Here is a 17697-nt window from a genome sequence, read left to right on the forward strand (position 1 = left end):
GAGGATAACAATTGCACATTAAAGTGTAACTTACGTGTTCAAACATAGTATAAAGCGAAATGACCACCACACCCCATGAAAGGTGGAAATCCTATCCTTGTTAATGTTTCTATGCATACTCTCATTGGCCCTCGCACTGGGGCAGAAGCCACTCTTTTCCACTTCAATGTCCTATACCCTAATTTCATACATATTCACCAAATAAAAAAAAATCACACGTACAACCACTCTTGGGTCAATGTTCTCTATGCCGCAGCGTAGGCTGCACCTAGACACATGGGGTGATAGTTCCGCAATTTAAGGTAGGGGGGTAAGACAGTCATTTTGCCCACCCCATGTGTCTTGGGGCAGCCTCCGGCCCGGCACAGAACATTTGGCACATTCTCTCTCGTGTTCTCTTGGCAAACAAACACAGCCTTAGTGTGCTCCACATATCGATGTGCTATACAGTTCCTCCTTTCGAAAGCAAACGGCCCACTGCTAACGGTTATTGAAGAAACACTGAAAAAGTCAAGAGAGTTCTACATTTCTTTTTCGAAAACTCAACTACTAACATTGAACTTTCTTCCATCAACGATTAGCTCAGAATTCTCAAATTTGTGATCCAATGGGGCCAAGTTCTTCCTTGTTCTTCCCATTCTCTCTTCATTTCTAATCTTTGAGTCAAAGCTGTCTTGTAATGGCTGTAGTTCCCTTGGTAGAATGAACACAATTAGGTTAGGGTTTCGTTCCTGCCATGGCATTGACCCATATGACTCTGAGCCTCCCTTCCTTCTGTGGTTGTCGCAGTATCGCTCTCGAGGAGCAGAGAGACTCGAATTTGGGTGTTTCTGTCTCTCTTTCGGGCACCGGAAGTGTCATCTCTAGACTCCAAAACGGGGTTTTTCGCGAAGGTCTCCGGTCGAGGCATAGAGGTGTTAACCGGCATGGCAGATTGAATATGACCGAGTTGCAGACGGTTGAGAATGATCAGATTAGGACTGGTGTTGAAATCCCTGTTACTTGCTATCAGGTTTGTGATTCTTTTATCTATTTGTCGTGCTTAACTTTGGTATAAATGTCCTGTTTGTTAATCTTAATTTCTTCCTTTTAGATTTGTTTGCGAGAACTAGGTCACCAAATTTTTGATAGTTTTATAATGTCTGATAAGCTATTAAGTTGCCAGTCAAATTAAGGTTGGCAGGGCATGTTAATTAAATAGATAATTGGGGGCTGGTGGGTGTTCAATGTGGAATAGTCTTGATTAGTATTAGATTGTTTACTCACCCTAGACCTGTGTAATGATATATTCAATGTGGTTCTGAATAAGTACAGGATTTTGTAGGTTTGATGCTACCATTAAGACAATCCATTGAATTGTGATGTGATAACTTGGGCAGTGGCTCATTGAAGACTCAAAGATGCTATTGGTTTTTTCTAGGCTATGTGCACAAATATCCTTTGTTGCACCTTCATGTGTGGTCCATTTCACTTGTGCTCCGGATCATATTTTGCTCATTGGTTTCATGTGGATCCTGATATTGTCAGGCAAGGACAAGGAGTGTCTTGTCTGTTTTTACATTGTGTTACAAGGAGAATACCTGATTCTGATACATAGGTTTGCAGCAGAGAAAGCTTGGGATGGTTTGGAAGTCCAAATTCCGGCAAAAGTTAAAAAAGAAAAAGAAAAAGAGATGAGCGATAGACTATTTGAGGATTAATCTATCTCTCAAAGATCGATTCAACTTTGGAATGATGATCCTTTGTTTTTTAGGTTCTAATTATTTTATAAAGCATATCAAACAAGTTCATGATCAAGCTAGTTAGGTTCGCTACTTGGATTTAGAGTGTTTTATTAGCTGACTTAGTAGATTGGGCTGGAAGAAGTAAACACAATTGTCATGTTGTGAAAGAGGAGGGATATCTGGACTTTGCTCCCTTAAACAGGACACTTACGCTGGGTGTATGGAGAGACGGTTGCTCACTTTTTCATCCTACAAGTATTTGTGGGAGAGGTATGGACCCATTTCCTTTGGTTGTTTGGTGTTTTCTGGACATTTTGCCTGGATACTCTCGACCTTACGTCGTTTCTATGGAGTATGGAGTTATACGTTGACGACATATTGTGAAGCATTTGGGAGGAGAAGAATAACAGGATGTTCTCCTTGGCTAACTCTGGGACCTTGGATGACTTCATATACCAGTTGGGCCTCTCCACCTAATAGCTTAAGCTTTTGGGTTGGATACTTCAACAAGGTCATTGCAGCATTTGTGTGAAACTGCAATGGTGGGGCCTTTCATTGGACCTTTCCATTGCTTCATGGCATTCCTTTAGGTGTGTTGATGGGAGATGCGGTGCTATGAGCTAAGGACCATTAGTGGACAGACAGGTTCATCAGTTGACTTCTCCATCTCCCACAACCATTAACCTCAATTTTCATGTAAGCAGTATGGGGGTGTTTCAGACCAGCTGGGATTGGTGGTGTATTATGGGATCATGAGGTGAACTTTATTCTCTCCTCGGAACTGAATGGTGTGGCGAGTTCTATACCAGAGAAACTTAAAGGAGTTGTCACTGGTTCATGGTTATCATTTGGTTTTCAGAGTGAGCAGTTGATCATGGGAGATTCAGCTGCAGTTACGAATGGTTCACATCACACCAGTGAGGGCTATAGAGATATGCGCACCTAATTAGGATAGCGACCTCTCTTTGTATTCAGAAAATCATATCTTTCCGGTGGTGCCTCGGATCTAGAAACTCAGTGGAGGAAGGTTTACAGAGATTTTCTGTGACAGATTTTCTGTTTGTGGACTCTTATAATAAGGAGTGGTGTGCTGGCTGGGAGAGAATTTCTTTGGTCTGTTTGGAACTTGAACTTGCGGATTGGGTTGTCCCATGTGAACATTGTTGTTGTTGTACAGTTGCCCACTTATTGGTTTAAAAGTTATGCTCCATGGCTGTCTACTATAGCTTTAATAAAAATTTTTATTCATGAAAGGATGGTTAAATACTTGTCTGACATTTAGTCAGGTAGAGGGTATTTAATGGAATAAGACCCAACGACAGTTAGGTTACACCATCCCACCTACAAGCAGAATAACATAACTCAAATCAGCAGGGTATTCATTATCATTAACTTCCTATCTAGGGTTCAGATCAACCTTAAACTTCAACCAAGTGCAGTTAACTAATAAAGTTATACAACAACTACAACAACTCAGCCTTACCCCAAATAAATGGGGTTGGCCACATGGATCCTTTCCCTCCAATCAGCTCTATTTGAGATCATACTTGATACAAGGCCTAAGCTATGCATGTCTTTCCTCACCACCTCTTCTAGGGTCATTTTAGGTCTGACTCTAACTCTTTTAGTTCCTTCAATCTAAATCAAATTACTCCTCTATACTGGAGCATCCAAAGGCCTCCATTGAATGTGGCCATGCCACCTCAAACGACTTTCTCGTAGCTTATCATGTATTGGACCTACTCCCAAATCATTTCTAATATGATTATTCCTGACTTTATTCTTCCTGGTTTAGCCACTCATCCATCTCAACATCCTTATCTCCATGATACTGAGTTTATCTAAATGATGCTTCTTCATTGCCCGACATTCCGCACCATGCATTATAGCTGGTCATTGGACTGTCCTATAAAATTTTCTTTTGAGTTTTAGAGGAATACGTCGATCACACAACACTCCAGACGCATTTCTCAACTTCATCCATCCTATTTTAATTCTATGTGAAACATCATCTCTATATCACCTTCTTTATTTATGATTGAACCCAGATACCAAAAATGATCACTTTGCGAAATCTCCCTCATCAATTTTCACCACCTCATTATCCGTCCTAGTGTACCTAAAGTTACACACCATATACTCCATCTTCGTTTTACTTATCTTAAAACCTTTTGATTCCAAGATTGATCTCCATAACTCCAACTTGGTATTAATCCTTGCTTTTGTCTCATCCACCAAACAATATCATTAGCAAAAAGCCTACATCAAGGAATCTCATCTTGAATGTCTTTGGTTAAAATTTTCATGATAAGCGCAAACAAATTATGACTTAAAGCTGATCCTTGATTTAATCAATTGTAATTGGGAATCACTACCTTGAATTTCCACAGTTTTCACACTAGTCACCACACCATCATACATATCTTTAATTGTGTCCATATATTTACTTGAAATACTTCTTTTCTCTAGTACTTGCCAGATTAACTCTCTAGGGATTTTGTCCTAAGCTTTTTCTAGGTCAATAAAGACCATATGAAGATCCTTCTTGCAATCTTTGTATCTTTCGATGAGTCTCCTAAGCAAATAACTAGCTTTCGTCAAAGATCTTCTTGGCATAAACCAAATTGATTCTCCATAATAGTAGTTTCTTGTCTTAAGTGGGTTTCAATAATCCTCTCCCATAATTTCATAGTATGACTCATTAGTTTTATGCCTCTATAGTCATTGCAGCTCTGAAAATTCTTTATTTTTGTAAATCGGAACCACAATGCTTCTCTTCCATCTGGTATTTTCCTTGTGTTCATAATCTTATTAAACAACTTGGTTAGCCAAGATAAACCACAGATTCCTAGGCTCTTCCAAACTTCTATTGGGACCTCATCTGGGCAGGGTGTCTTGCCTACTTTCATCCTCAAAGCTTGTTTTACTTCAGATACCCTAATTTTTCATATATGTATCTACGGCATGTGGTGTCTTGATGTATATTATTCGAAATGTCTTATTTTGTAAGTTGTAGAAATAATCTTTCCGTCTCTCCTTAATGTCCTCTTCCCTTATTAGTACTTTATCATTTTCACTTTTAATACATTTAACATGGTCAAGATCTCTCTACTCTTCCTTTCCCTGATTTTAGGTATTTATGGATAGCTTTTTCCCTTCCTTTGTGCTCAGATTGTTATAAAGATCTTCATATTTCTTTGTCCTTGCTTTTACCACTATCTTCTTAGTTTCATTCCTGGTAAATTTATACCTTTTTAGATCCTCTATATCCTTCGTCCTTTGCCATAGCTTAAAACTAGCTTTCTTAGTCTTAATGGTTGCTTGAACCTCATTACCCCACCACCAACTCTCCTTAGAGGAATGCCGTTTTCCTTTCGATTCTCCTAGGACATCTTTAGCAATCTTCTTAGCTCAAGTAGCCATCTCGTTCCACATCGCATTAGTGCTCCCTCAAAATACCACTTTCCTTGTTAGACCACTTTATCAGTAAATGATTTGAAGGTATCTCCTTTTAAGCTCTACTACGTTATCCTAGATAAGCTCACCTTTCTTATGGTTCTGCGTATTGAGGAACATATCCATGACCTCTAATCTATATTGTGTGCTTAGACTCTTCCCTGGTATAACCTTACAGTCCTTACATAACAATCTATCAAACCTTTGGAAGAAATCTATTTGGCTACTATGATTCCTACTTTTGAAGGTAATTAAATGCTCCTCTCTTTTTAAAGTAAGTGTTTACAATTGATAAATCATAAGCCACAACAAAATCTAAAACTGAGATTCCCTCATTCCTCTCTCCAAAACCATATCCTCCATGTGCACCTTTATAGCCTCTACGATCTCTCCTAGAATGTCCATTCAGATAACCTTTATAATAATCTTTTCTCCTTTACTTAAACCTTGCACTAATCCATCCGTGTGTTGCCAAAATTTTAACTTACTACTTTTATCCAATCCTACTTGGGGTGTGTAAGCGTTAATTATATGAGCAACCTCTTTCTCCAACACAAGCTTGATGGATATAATCCTATCTCCAAATCTTTTAACATCTATCATGTCATTCTTTAAATCTTTATCCACTATTATGCCCACTCCACTTCTATTACTTTTATCCCTCATATACCAAAGTTTAAAGTCATCCAACTCCTTAGGGTTTTTACCCTTCCATCTAGTCTCTGAATACACGCTATCTTAATCCTTTTTCTCCTCATAACATCTATCAATTCTAGACTCTTACCCGTTAAAGATCCAATGTTCTAAGATGATAATCTAATCCTATGCTTTTGGACTAGCTTCTTTATCCACACTAGTCCACGGTGCGAGAACCCTTGCCTCCTACGCTTTTGCTCACTTTTCACTACACCTAGGTCATACTGTAGCATGTTGCTTATTCTGGCGGGCATGCCCTAGCATGACGTTGGTAATATGCTCATACAGTTATACAAAAGATGTAAACATAATTTTAAAATATTTAAAATTAATAAATTCCATATACTCCTCCCAGTCCCCCAATCCCGTTTTTGATTTTCATAGTATCTGAGATCTTGTGTCGGATTCTGACACAATCCTATACATGTACGATAGAAGCAACTTGAGGTGACAATCTAAGATTTTTGCTGCAATTAGTTGTGTATTGATTGGAAATGGAGAAGTTTTTAACCAATAGCGCAAATATGTCTACCTTTCTTTCATGATTTTTCTTTGATTTGGTTTGTATTGATCTACTTATTCCTTGTCATTTTCAAATGATTTTGTAGATCATTGGGATACCTGATAAAGCTGAGAAAGACAAAATTGTCAAGTCAGTAATGGATCTGAAAAGTGCTGAGATTGAAGAAGGGTACACCTTGGATGTTCTTGTATCTCGGCAGGTAAATAGAAAATGTTGCATATTTCAATGTTTTATTTTAGTTTATACAATTTTTTTTGTGCTTGCCTTATGTACAAAGCTGCTTTTATATTGATATATATATATTTTTTGGTTTTCTATGTTGGGTTTGGAGGACCTTTTAATGGATGTGAGGGATAAGCTTCTTTTTGAACCAGAGTATGCTGGTAATGCAAGGGAAAAGATCCCACCTAAATCTTCGCTTAGAATTCCATGGGCTTGGTTGCCTGGTGCTCTTTGTCTCCTCCAAGAGGTATACTTATCTGTCTACACTGGGAATATAGTTTTTCTAAATTTTTTTAGTTGTTTAGACAAGTTCATTTTGTATGCTTGTGTAGAGGAATTGTTTTCATTAGGTTGGCTTTGGCATCTTCCTAACTTGATTCATGGGTCAGGCAGCCTCAGTTTGACATGCTAAAATTTTTTCTTTAAGTTGGGTATTCACATATCTGGGTTGTATTCCAGGTTGGAGAAGAAAAGTTGGTTCTAGAAATTGGCCGAGCAGCTCTTCAACATCCAGATGCTAAGCCATACATTCATGATTTGCTTCTGTCTATGGCACTAGCCGAGGTGAGATAAATCAGCAAGAAATCATGGCTTGCACTAATTTTTTCTTGGAGTCTTGTTATGCTCCCCTTTCTTATAGTAGGTACTTTCTTGAAGTGTGCAATTGCTAAGATTGGTTTCGAGAAAAACAAAGTATCCCAAGGATTTGAAGCCCTTGCTCGTGCTCAGTACTTACTCAGGAGCAAAATTTCTTTAGGGAAGATGCCACTGTTATCTCAGGTAATAACCCTTGTTATTGTTTTTGCCTCCAATCTATGCTTCTCTGCACCTGTCCAATGGGGAATAATTTACTAGTGATGTGCGGTTGGCACACACTCTAAGGCGGCATTTAGATTGCTGTCTGTCGAAATATCTGGGGGTCCGTGGCTGCACAGAGGTGATGATGATGATTTTAATCGTCTGGCCTGTTTCATTCTTTTGGTTCGAAAAATTATGGGATGATCCTTTCAGTCTGATGGTTAGGATCATTATCAACTTCAGTTTGCTTTAGAGATCCACTAGATAGGATGCCATTGTTTGGTACACACACTCTACTTATTTGTTGTTTAAAGTATTTTGTTGGCCATGGTTTTAGATAGAAGAATCTTTGGAGGAGCTTGCACCTGCTTGCACATTGGAGTTACTAGGCATGCCTCACACACCTGAAAATGCAGAACGCAGACGGGGTGCAATTGCAGCCTTGCGTGAATTGCTCAGGCAGGGCCTTGATGTGGAGACAGCCTGTCGAGTTCAAGATTGGCCTTGCTTTTTGAGCCAGTCGCTGAACAAGCTTATGGCTACAGAAATAGTAGATCTTCTTCTATGGGACAACGTAGCTGCTATTCGCAAGAACAAGAAATCACTCGAGTCACAGAATCAAAGGGTTGTAGTCGACTTTAGTTGCTTTTACATGGCCATGATAGCTCATATTGCTGTGGGGTTTTCAAGCAAACAAACAGAGCTGGTATTCTTTTTCATGCCTGGACTTGTTGGCTTGTTTTCTTAATATTTGTAATGAATATCTTCAAGTTTTTTCAAAAATATAGCAATATCAGTTGCAGTTTTTAATAAAATAAAGTTCTTTATCCATTGCAATAGAGTGGACATCTAAGCGGAAACTGTCAACCTTTCTAAAACATATCATAATGATGGTGTAAATAATTTCAAAAGATTTTGACATTTGTAATATAAAGTCAAATATTTAGGTTTGCAAACTTTTAACTTAAATCACATATTGTCTTTTAGTTTTTTTTTTTTTTAATTTTTTTGAAAAAGATACTTTCCTAAATATATAAGAAGAACAAAAAGTGAAGCTCAAAAGAAAAATCTGAGGTTTTCACTTTCCATATTATTCCTGAGATAATATTTGTTACTGTGCATTCCTTACTAATGTTTTCCTTATTAATGTTATTCGTATTGTCGCCTTATAGATCAACAAAGCAAAGACCATCTGTGAGTGTTTAGTAGCATCAGAAAGTATTGATTTGAAATTTGAGGAAGCACTTTGCTCTTTCCTTCTTGGGCAGGTATACTGCTCTCTCTCTCTCTCTCTGCCTCCCCTTTTTCTTTTCTTATTTATCTTGCATTCTAATTTTATATTAGAATATTTAGAAATTAAATATTGGGTGTACAGGGAGACGAGTTCGAGGCTATTGAAAAGCTCCGGCAGCTTGAGATTAATTCAGGTCCTGCTTCACAAAATTTTGTTCTGGGAAAAGAAATCAAAGATGGTTGCACTGTGAACCCCTCATTGGTATGTTGTGTATGACTTCCCAAATCATTGGTTATTGGAATCTTGAAATCTCTGTGCTCAGCCAGATGCATTTGGTACAAATGTTTCTATCTATTGCAGGAAGGTTCTTGCTAAGCTCTGCAATATTGGTCCCAAGGTTCAAGAGTTCGGGTTTGACTGGGATTTCAACCCTGGTCAAAACTGAAATATACCACCTAAATGGTCGAAATATGGTCCATTTTGGTGAAAAAGACTTCTCAATTCCCATTCCATATCGTTTCTACCAATGTTGAAACCGAAATAGGTCGCCGAAATTTTGAATCATGATTGGAACTACTTCACCCCCATAGAATTTCAGACCTTGTCATTCCTATCACTCTAGCATCTCCTTTGTTGCTTCCAGATGCATAAAAATTTACTGTGGACTGTTCAGTAACTATTTGCAGTTTACGTGCTTTAGCAGCATAAAGTAGTAAATCTTAGAAAGCAATAGAAAATGTGAAGTATATGTTGGTGCCTTACCATGAATGATGGGATCTTATAACCTTGCTTCAAGTGCAACTCATTGCATGATTCATTGTACAGGTCATCAATCAATGACAGCTCCTTTCTGTTAGTCACACTTGACAAAAAGATCTGCACTATCTGAATAACACTTTTTTTGGCCTGATGTCAATTGTTGAATTCCTCATTTCTTCTGTACCCCTCCAGTGCCTGACTTACCAAAAGTGAATGATTGATTAGGTGGCAAGGAATTTTCATTCGGTGATAATCCTGGTTGGTAAGCACTCCATTGATAAAAGCAAACCTGTCACTGATTTTATTAGGGTCCTGGTCTGTAGTTGTCCAGTCGTATCCTTGGGCACATTGGTTATATGTAACCTATTTCTTCTGTATATAATTTTGTACAAACACAAATAAGTGAAGACCAAAAGGCATCCATTAAAAAAAAAAGTGTCCCAGAGCACGAGGCTCCCGCTAGTGCAGGCTCTGGGAGGGGCAAATGTACGCAACCTTACCCCCTGCTTCGCAGGAGAGGCTATTTCCAAGTTTCGAACCTGCAACCAACAGGTTGCCCTAGCTCAACTTAACCATTGTGCCAAGGCTCACTCACTCAAAAGGCATCCATTAAAAACAGAAAAAAGGCTTAAGTGCTTATTCAACACTTTCCTCTAAAATCATAGGGATACTGGGGTTCAAATTGGTGCTCCAACTCTACCCAAGTCCCTTTTTCACGTCTCTCAAAAACTCAAAAAAAAATTGAAACTACTTGTTTGAAAAAGACCATCGTGTTTGGTAAAGATGGTGATATTCCATTCATCAGTTCTGAGGTGCCTCTTTGGGGCTAGACCTCATCTTAATGTAAAACTCACTGCAATTTTAATATTTTATATTTTCCTTAAGGTTGATATCTTCTTATGCCAGATGGCCTACTGAAATTGACCAGGAAATATGGCTGAAGGATGCTGTACTTGGTCTGTTTCCAGATACACGAGATTGCTCTCCTTCTTTGGTGAGATATTCAATGGTGGATCAGAAACTAAACGAGAAACTTTGACAGGAAACTATATTCTGATTTACATATGCATCATCTTTGCAGGTCAACTTTTTTGGTGGTGAAAAGAAGTCACTTGGTACAAGCAAGCACAGTAAAGGAACTCCCCAAACTATGCTTAGTGGAAGCCATAGAAAAACTTTTGTTGTTGCGCCTGATCCCATAACTGCTGGAAAACCTCTTCAACATTTGAACCATACACGACACCTGGGTCTGGCAGTAAAGCAATTGGCTCCGACTAACTCAGAGAGCTCGTTAATGGGAAGCAAGAATGCTACTGGAGGCAATACTGCATCTGTTCAACTGAAGAGAAACCTGGGATCACACCATAAGAAAGTTTCGGAAAGCTGGTGGGTCTCAGATAATGTGGTTGCGAGGATCATGTTTTCTACGATATTAGGATGCTTTGTGTTTGCAACCTTCAAAGTGTTCGGAATGCAGTTTGGGCATTTCAGAAGTGGGTCTAGGTGGAACTCCAATAAACCAAAGATGGACATGAATTACCTTTCTTGGACCATAAATCCTTCTCTGGATCATCATGCAGGTCCTGCCTGTATTGATGGGAGTAATATTGGCAGAAGACTCGGAAAGCTGTTCTTGATGTTTAGGAATCAGTTTAAGAATCCCTTTGGTGGGGGAACCTTTCAGAGTTCATGGCCTGCTGATGAACTTTGTCCCTTACATGAGGCACAAAACAAGAAACCAATGCCCATTGAAGAAGCTGAAGCCCTAGTTAAACAATGGCAAGCCTTCAAAGCTGAAGCTCTTGGGCCCAGCCATAGTATTCTGAGCCTCTCTGAGGTCCTTGCTGAATCAATGCTCTCTCAGGTGAATGTAAAAAATATTATTAACTATTTCTCACCCACTTTTTTCTTCCCCCCTTTTCTGCATTTCCTATTTTTCAGTGAGATTTTCTTTCTCACTGAAGTCCTTGTTGAATTAGTGCGTTTACTCAGGTGAATAAACAAAATATCTTGGTGATTGTAAATCTTCACCAGCCCATTAGAATTCCCCTCCTTTTTTGCCCCTATTTTTCATTGAGGTGGTCAGACCATGAAGCCGTTATATACCACTCAAGCGAGTGGGCCAACCATCTGTTATCCACCTTAATTTTCCACTGACCTTTAATGTTGTATCTGTGAAGGGGAAAGGTTTACCATTCTGTTAGTTGGCTAACCATCTGTTAAACATCAATTATAAACAGTGAACATTCTAGGAAAAAGAAACTGCATCTTCTATGGTAAGAATCATCTTACTGGGATTCCTTATGAATTGATGTTGGGAAAGCTGAAAACATGATCCTGATTGGTCAAAGGTGTCCTGTTTCATCATTCCGTTCTATGTTGCCTCCGCATACATGTGACAACATGAATGGCCATGTGATGTTTGTCCTATTTCTTTTTAAATGGTTTGATGTTTTTATGTGCATGTATGGTGTGCAGTGGCAGGATTTGGCTGATGCAGCAAAATCTAGGTCTTGTTATTGGAGATTCGTTCTGTTGCATTTGTCTATCTTGAGGGCTGACATTTTTCCGGATGGGACTGGTGGGGAGATGGCAGAAATCGAGGCTCTCCTTGAAGAAGCAGCGGAGCTTGTTGATGAATCTCAGGCAAAGAACCCAAATTATTACAGGTGAATGAAGTAAAAATAGGTTCTATGAATGGTACAGCAAGGGGAAAAGGTTTTCTAAGTGGGACATTTAAAAGGCTTAGAAACCGTTGATGGGATGGCTGATGTGGCTATTCCAACCGTCAGTGGGATCCATTTGATTTGCACAGGTAAAGTTTGGTGTACCAATGCAATGGTATGGCCCACCATAGACTGGACTTTTCCTCCTCAACTATTACCTGTTTAACTAGAGCATAAAGTGGAGGAGGTGAGATCTGATATCTGCTCCTATCCAAATCCATTACTCTGGGGTGGGATCATAATATCAAACAATTTAATAATCGGTTTTAACTAGGCAAGTCAAATCTTTGTCGAATTATCTGGACCCAGACTTGGTAACGTGCTTATATGGTATAAAAGTAAACAAAGAGTAGCCTTGAACTTTCCAAATCCTACCAATACCAAATCCATTTTAAGATCCAGTAGGGTTTGGATTGAATTTTTTTTTCAAAAGGTTTACTCTGCTACATTGTGAGCTCCTTTTGTGGTGATGCTACTGTTATACCATATGGAGTAGAATGTGGGCCATTTGTCCACAAAATCTGAGCACCTACTAAGCTTCCACATGGCACATTGCAAACCTACATATAGAATCCATTTTCTAATAATAATGATGATGATAAGGAAGCTATTCTTGGGTTTCTTTGCCATGTCTGGTTGGCTTGTAAACCATGGAAATGTCCACGTTTCCCCTTCATCTGTCAAGTCTTAGCCAAATTGGATTTAGCTATGTATCCAAGTAAAGCATAGTTTTCACGGTGTCTAGGTGACCCAAGGTGTCAAGGTGACACCAACAAGGCACCTAGGCATTGCCTGACAACTATGGAATAAAGGTTTCACACTGGAGATGCACCACTAAATTTGATATATGACCTATATAGTGAATATCTGATGTATCAATTGATTAGAACCACAAAATCAGCCCCTCATATGGTAGAAGTAGCTGCTAGACAAAGAGAGACTTACCACAGAATTCCTGACTGTTCCCTTGCGACGAAGTCAAAGTTCGAAAAAGCTTGTGATGCACACTTTTCCCTTCTGTTTTTGTCTCCCTATGAAAGTGCAGTCATTTGAGGAATTAAGGCCATGATATTGATGCCTATTTTTGTCTTTAACTCTCTTCAAAGTAGAATCATTTGATTAAATTAGAATTAAGAGTCCCATTTCCTGAAGAATAAGGATCATACACTTATATTAATAATGGGCATGTGTCTGAGGTGGGTCCAGCATTTGGATCTTGTTGATGAAGGAGGTTCATGCCCTATTTGTGGCATATAAACTACATAAAGCTTGAGCAAGCTGTGATTTGGTTATTTGAGAGTATGAAGCTGTTCAATTTATTTTGTTTAATGGTTTTATTGCAGCACATACAAAATTCATTATGCTTTAAGAAGACAATGCGATGGCTCATGGAAATTCTGTAGATGCCACATCCAAACTACAAGATGATTCATCCTAATCATGAACATGACTGTTAAGCAGCAGAGTTAGTTCCCTCGGCTCCCTTATTTATTGTGTTATCACTATGCTTTATTGTGAATACTTGGGGGCATGGAACTTCTGAGTCAAAGGATAAGAGAGTGTTTCTGTTTCATCTTGGAAGCTGTGTATATGATGGAACACAATTTATTGCTCTGTGGCATTAGTTTTCTTCGCATCCTGGTTAAATTTTCTCATTCCAGGGGCATATCTGGTGGTGGTTGAGGTTCTTATCATCAGGTGGTGTTTTTGAACAAAGTTTCTAAAGAAAGCTCAGATATGTGAATCTGCCTTGGATGGGATTACCTACATTTTCTTTGTTTATGATGGACAAATCACAGGTTCCTAAATGGACGGGAATGAGAGAAGTCCATCTGGCTCCCTTGCTGGCCTAGTCATTCCATAGAAGAATTTTCATTTGATGTCTGTTCATACAAGAAAGATTAGTTTTTGTGCTTGGTTTGTACGGGATGAGCTTACATCAGAATGTTGCATAAAAGTTTGACCATTATAGGAAAAAGATGCAAGTGCCATACTGTTTCTCCTTTCTTCGCAATCTGAAAAGGCTCATGAACATCCCCCTCAGTTCATTATCACATTTTTTTCAAGAAAGCTAGTTACGTACCCACCAGAAGCCCTTTCACCCTGGCATCCTCTGTAGTTTCTGCTGAACTGGCTGTTCTTTTGCCACAATACAGGTTCCTGTTGCATCCTGGATCATTACAGAGACAGCAGATTGCAGAAAAGTATAGTTGCATGCTCAATCACTGTTTTGTCTATGCCATATGTTGGTGATGACTGTCTTGATTATTATTCTTTGCTGAGGTTTTATTAACCACACCGTTGACTGTTGATAATTTTCCAGATCTCTGGTTTGGTATCCTGGACTTTTAGATAATTTCCAGCAGACTAGGTCTTCTGTTTTGGATCCAAATAAGCACTTCTTGTCATTGATCAAGACTCAGTTTCACCTGAAGATGATGAAGGTTTTAACTATTGTGCAGTTGATCCAGATCAATCCCCAACTGAAGAGGCGACCCAAACTATGCAGCAAGTGGATATCCTTCACCGTTTTTTAATTTTTTTTGTTTTTAAAATTTTCCCAATTTACTTTGGATTTATATCGTTCAGTCATTGTTATCTCTAATATGAGAGTAGTGTTGACATTACCTTCCAAATCGTTCCCTCATATATGTTTGTTTGTCCTTGTCTACTGAGTTTGGAATCTGATAAGCGGTTTGAAGTTGGAGAAGATTAAGAGCTTATAACTTGGAAGTTCATTTGGAGAAAATCCAGGTTCTGATATTTTTCTTGGGCCAGGCATGACTGGTAAAGTATGCTAAAACTTTCCAGCAGCAATACACAACTGGGTAGAATCAATGGATGCTAAGAGGCAAAAAGTTGATTCTAATGATAAAGAAAAATTTAAGTTCCTAAGGACAAAGAAGAACAGATCAACAAATATATAGCCCAACCAACTATTTCACCTTCTTTATGCAATGGTTGGCCTTTTGAGCTACATTGGTGGTTTCTTTGGTCAAACCCATAGTTGGATGGGGAAGCCATCTACCTGGGGCCACTTATCAAGTTTTGGGTTCAATCTTAATAGTAAAACTCACCAGCCTACCCTAGTATTTTCGAAGGTTTAACTGAAGCTATCCTAAATTACAAAGTTTGAAGTTTCAAAGCTTTTTATATCTTAAATATTACAATAAAATGGGTTTAGGTTGAAACTTGATGAATGGATGATGATGGCAACAACACATCCATAAAACCAAGTAACAGAGATGTATTGTAAATCCCAAGCCCTTTTCTTTTGTTAGGGGTTGTTTTTATGTGATGAAACATTCCAATGATTGGGGGTAGCTTCTCCCCCCCCCCCCCTCTTTGGTTATGGATTACTACATTATACCATACTCGGCATGTAATCTAGGTACCCAAAGTATAGAGTGAGAGTGAGAAGCAGGAGCTAAATTGTTACAGTGCGAAATCTGGGATATTCATAAATTTGAATTTGCTATGAGAGTGTATGTGGATCCCTCAAATCGACTTTGAGGGTTGTATATATTCGAATGTCTCTCAGTTGTTATCAAATATGGGGCCCACGGTAACATTTCTCTCTCCTATTCTGACCATCTGGGCCCCATAAGGATGATACCATTTTCTAATCTTTAATTGCTTGTAGTGTTCAGATTCATTCTTACACTGTCCATGTAAGAAACCCTCTTTCTCTCCAAAAAAAAAAAAAGGACTAGGAGTTTTTCCATCAGACATTGCTAATGTATCCGGCCATCATTAATACCCAAAAATGCTAGGACGGCGAGGTTTCTCAGTAAACGGCGTCTCTTTAAAACAGTGTCTTATGTGGAGCTAGGGTTGATGCTTGTGTTGGGTTGATCAGTCCAGTCGTGAATTCAGCCCAAACAGCCCAACCCGACATAGGTCCAGAAAAACTTAAGGCCATGTCTCTTAGGTCCAGGCTAAGCTGATATCAACCTAGATCAATAGCCCGACCTGGCCAGAGTTAGAACTATACACTGGACTAGGCCTGAAATACATATGAGTACTAATTTTCTATTTTAAATAAGACTGAGTTTTCATTCAATCACAGCCAATGGAGTATCCAAAGGAAACCTAAAACAAAACAGGAAAACAAATTAATATAGAAAAAAAAAAAAAAAAAATACAATGGGAAACTAAAATTTCTAAATGGCGTGCAAAACTTAAGAGGCCAGGTAGACCCCTTAAACAATGGAATTTGACCCTCAAACTATTGGTCCATGAGCACTATTTGACGTTTCCGAAATGGTACTATGGCTCCCATAACTCTACCAGAGTCTAAAGTTATAGCTCTCATAAGTTGCGTTGACAAATAAGTACTTCCAAACTAATTAGGTGGACTTCTACCAGTCCAACCGATCCAAAAGTTCTTCAGAAATGTCTACATTACTTTTTGTGCATTTTTAGGCTAAAATTCAACATATTAGATGACATACTCTACTATAGTTACTCATCATCGTCTATAAATTTTTACCATTTTGCAAGGGACCATGAATTGGTAACTATGATATAATGTGTCATCAACCCTTGTCATATGGTTTCATAGAAATTAGGAAACTCAAGGATTTGAAACATACCGTCCAAAATTGTGTGAAATTTGTTAGCTTGAGTTTCAAAAGGGGATGGAGGGCAAAATCATATGAAAACTCTTTGTGCTTCCACTGCTTATGTGCTTCAACTTGCAAATCTAATGAACCATGCACAAAGAGGCTATAAGAGTTAAAACATGCAAATCAAATCAGACATTGAGTATGAGCCACTAAGCAAAGGGATCAGAATATAGAGTTACGACTAGCAAATCTTCCAATAAAAGAGGTAGCTTGTGTTTTGGCCTTTGAGCCATTGAGTAATATTTTTTAGCGATTGTGAGGTGAAGGGTAATGAAGCCTTGATCCTTGTGTGATGTGTTTCTCTTACCTTACAAAGAGAGTATGTTGATATTAGGAGATCATTGTATGCGGAAAATTCAATTCAATAAGGGGTTTAGGAGTGGACGTTGATGGTAGGCCATGTCGAACCATTATAAATTTGTGTGTACACTCTCTCTTCTTTTCTTATATTCTCCATTTATTTTATTGTGTATTTGTTTAACGAACAAATTGTTAGAGTTTTGAGAAAAAGTGAATAAAAAGCAAATTGGGATAAGATTCTGCATTACCCAATTCTCGAAAATAACATGAACACATACACACACTTAGAGAGAGATTCATTTATTCATGATAAAAATTAACAAAAACATAATTCTTCCAGCTAAGGGAAAATTATATGTTCCAAGGAAAAACTAATCACACTTGCCACCACGTCCTCCAAATGTGAAACTATCTCCTTTATCAGGTTCATAATCATTATAACTTATATCATAGCAATTTTTTCCATCCACACGCACTCCTATGTCTGCTGGGCTTGAAGGATATGCCATATAATATTGGTCAGTCACAAACTCCAGCTTATTAAAAAAACATGGAGATGGCTCACGCGGAAGGCGACCATTTCCCATTGGAGGGCTAACACCATAAGAACTAGCCATTGCAAGCCCTCCCC

The 17697-nt window shown here is 38.6% G+C and overlaps 1 protein-coding gene across 2 annotated transcripts; it reads left to right on the plus strand.

The window, feature by feature from the left end:
- The first annotated feature begins 421 nt into the window (after window positions 1-421).
- LOC122664659 (plastid division protein CDP1, chloroplastic) lies at window positions 422-14503 on the plus strand. 2 transcript variants are annotated; one of them, XR_006333367.1, is made up of 13 exons: window positions 422-1012; window positions 6485-6598; window positions 6731-6868; window positions 7081-7185; window positions 7279-7401; window positions 7757-8125; window positions 8592-8687; window positions 8795-8914; window positions 10341-10406; window positions 10494-11276; window positions 11891-12081; window positions 13482-13689; window positions 14205-14503. XR_006333367.1 is itself a non-coding variant. In XM_043860583.1 (12 exons), the coding sequence occupies exons 1-12, from the start codon at window positions 737-739 to the stop codon at window positions 13564-13566; spliced, it is 2466 nt and encodes an 821-aa protein (XP_043716518.1). In that variant the 5' UTR covers window positions 422-736; the 3' UTR covers window positions 13567-14503. The 2 variants fall into 2 exon arrangements, 1 of the variants encoding a protein (XP_043716518.1); XM_043860583.1 differs by having other exon boundaries at window positions 13482-14503.
- Window positions 14504-17697: the final 3194 nt, after the last annotated feature.

Source organism: Telopea speciosissima, chromosome 6, assembly GCF_018873765.1.
Source record: "Telopea speciosissima isolate NSW1024214 ecotype Mountain lineage chromosome 6, Tspe_v1, whole genome shotgun sequence".
NCBI classification, from domain to species: domain Eukaryota; kingdom Viridiplantae; phylum Streptophyta; class Magnoliopsida; order Proteales; family Proteaceae; genus Telopea; species Telopea speciosissima.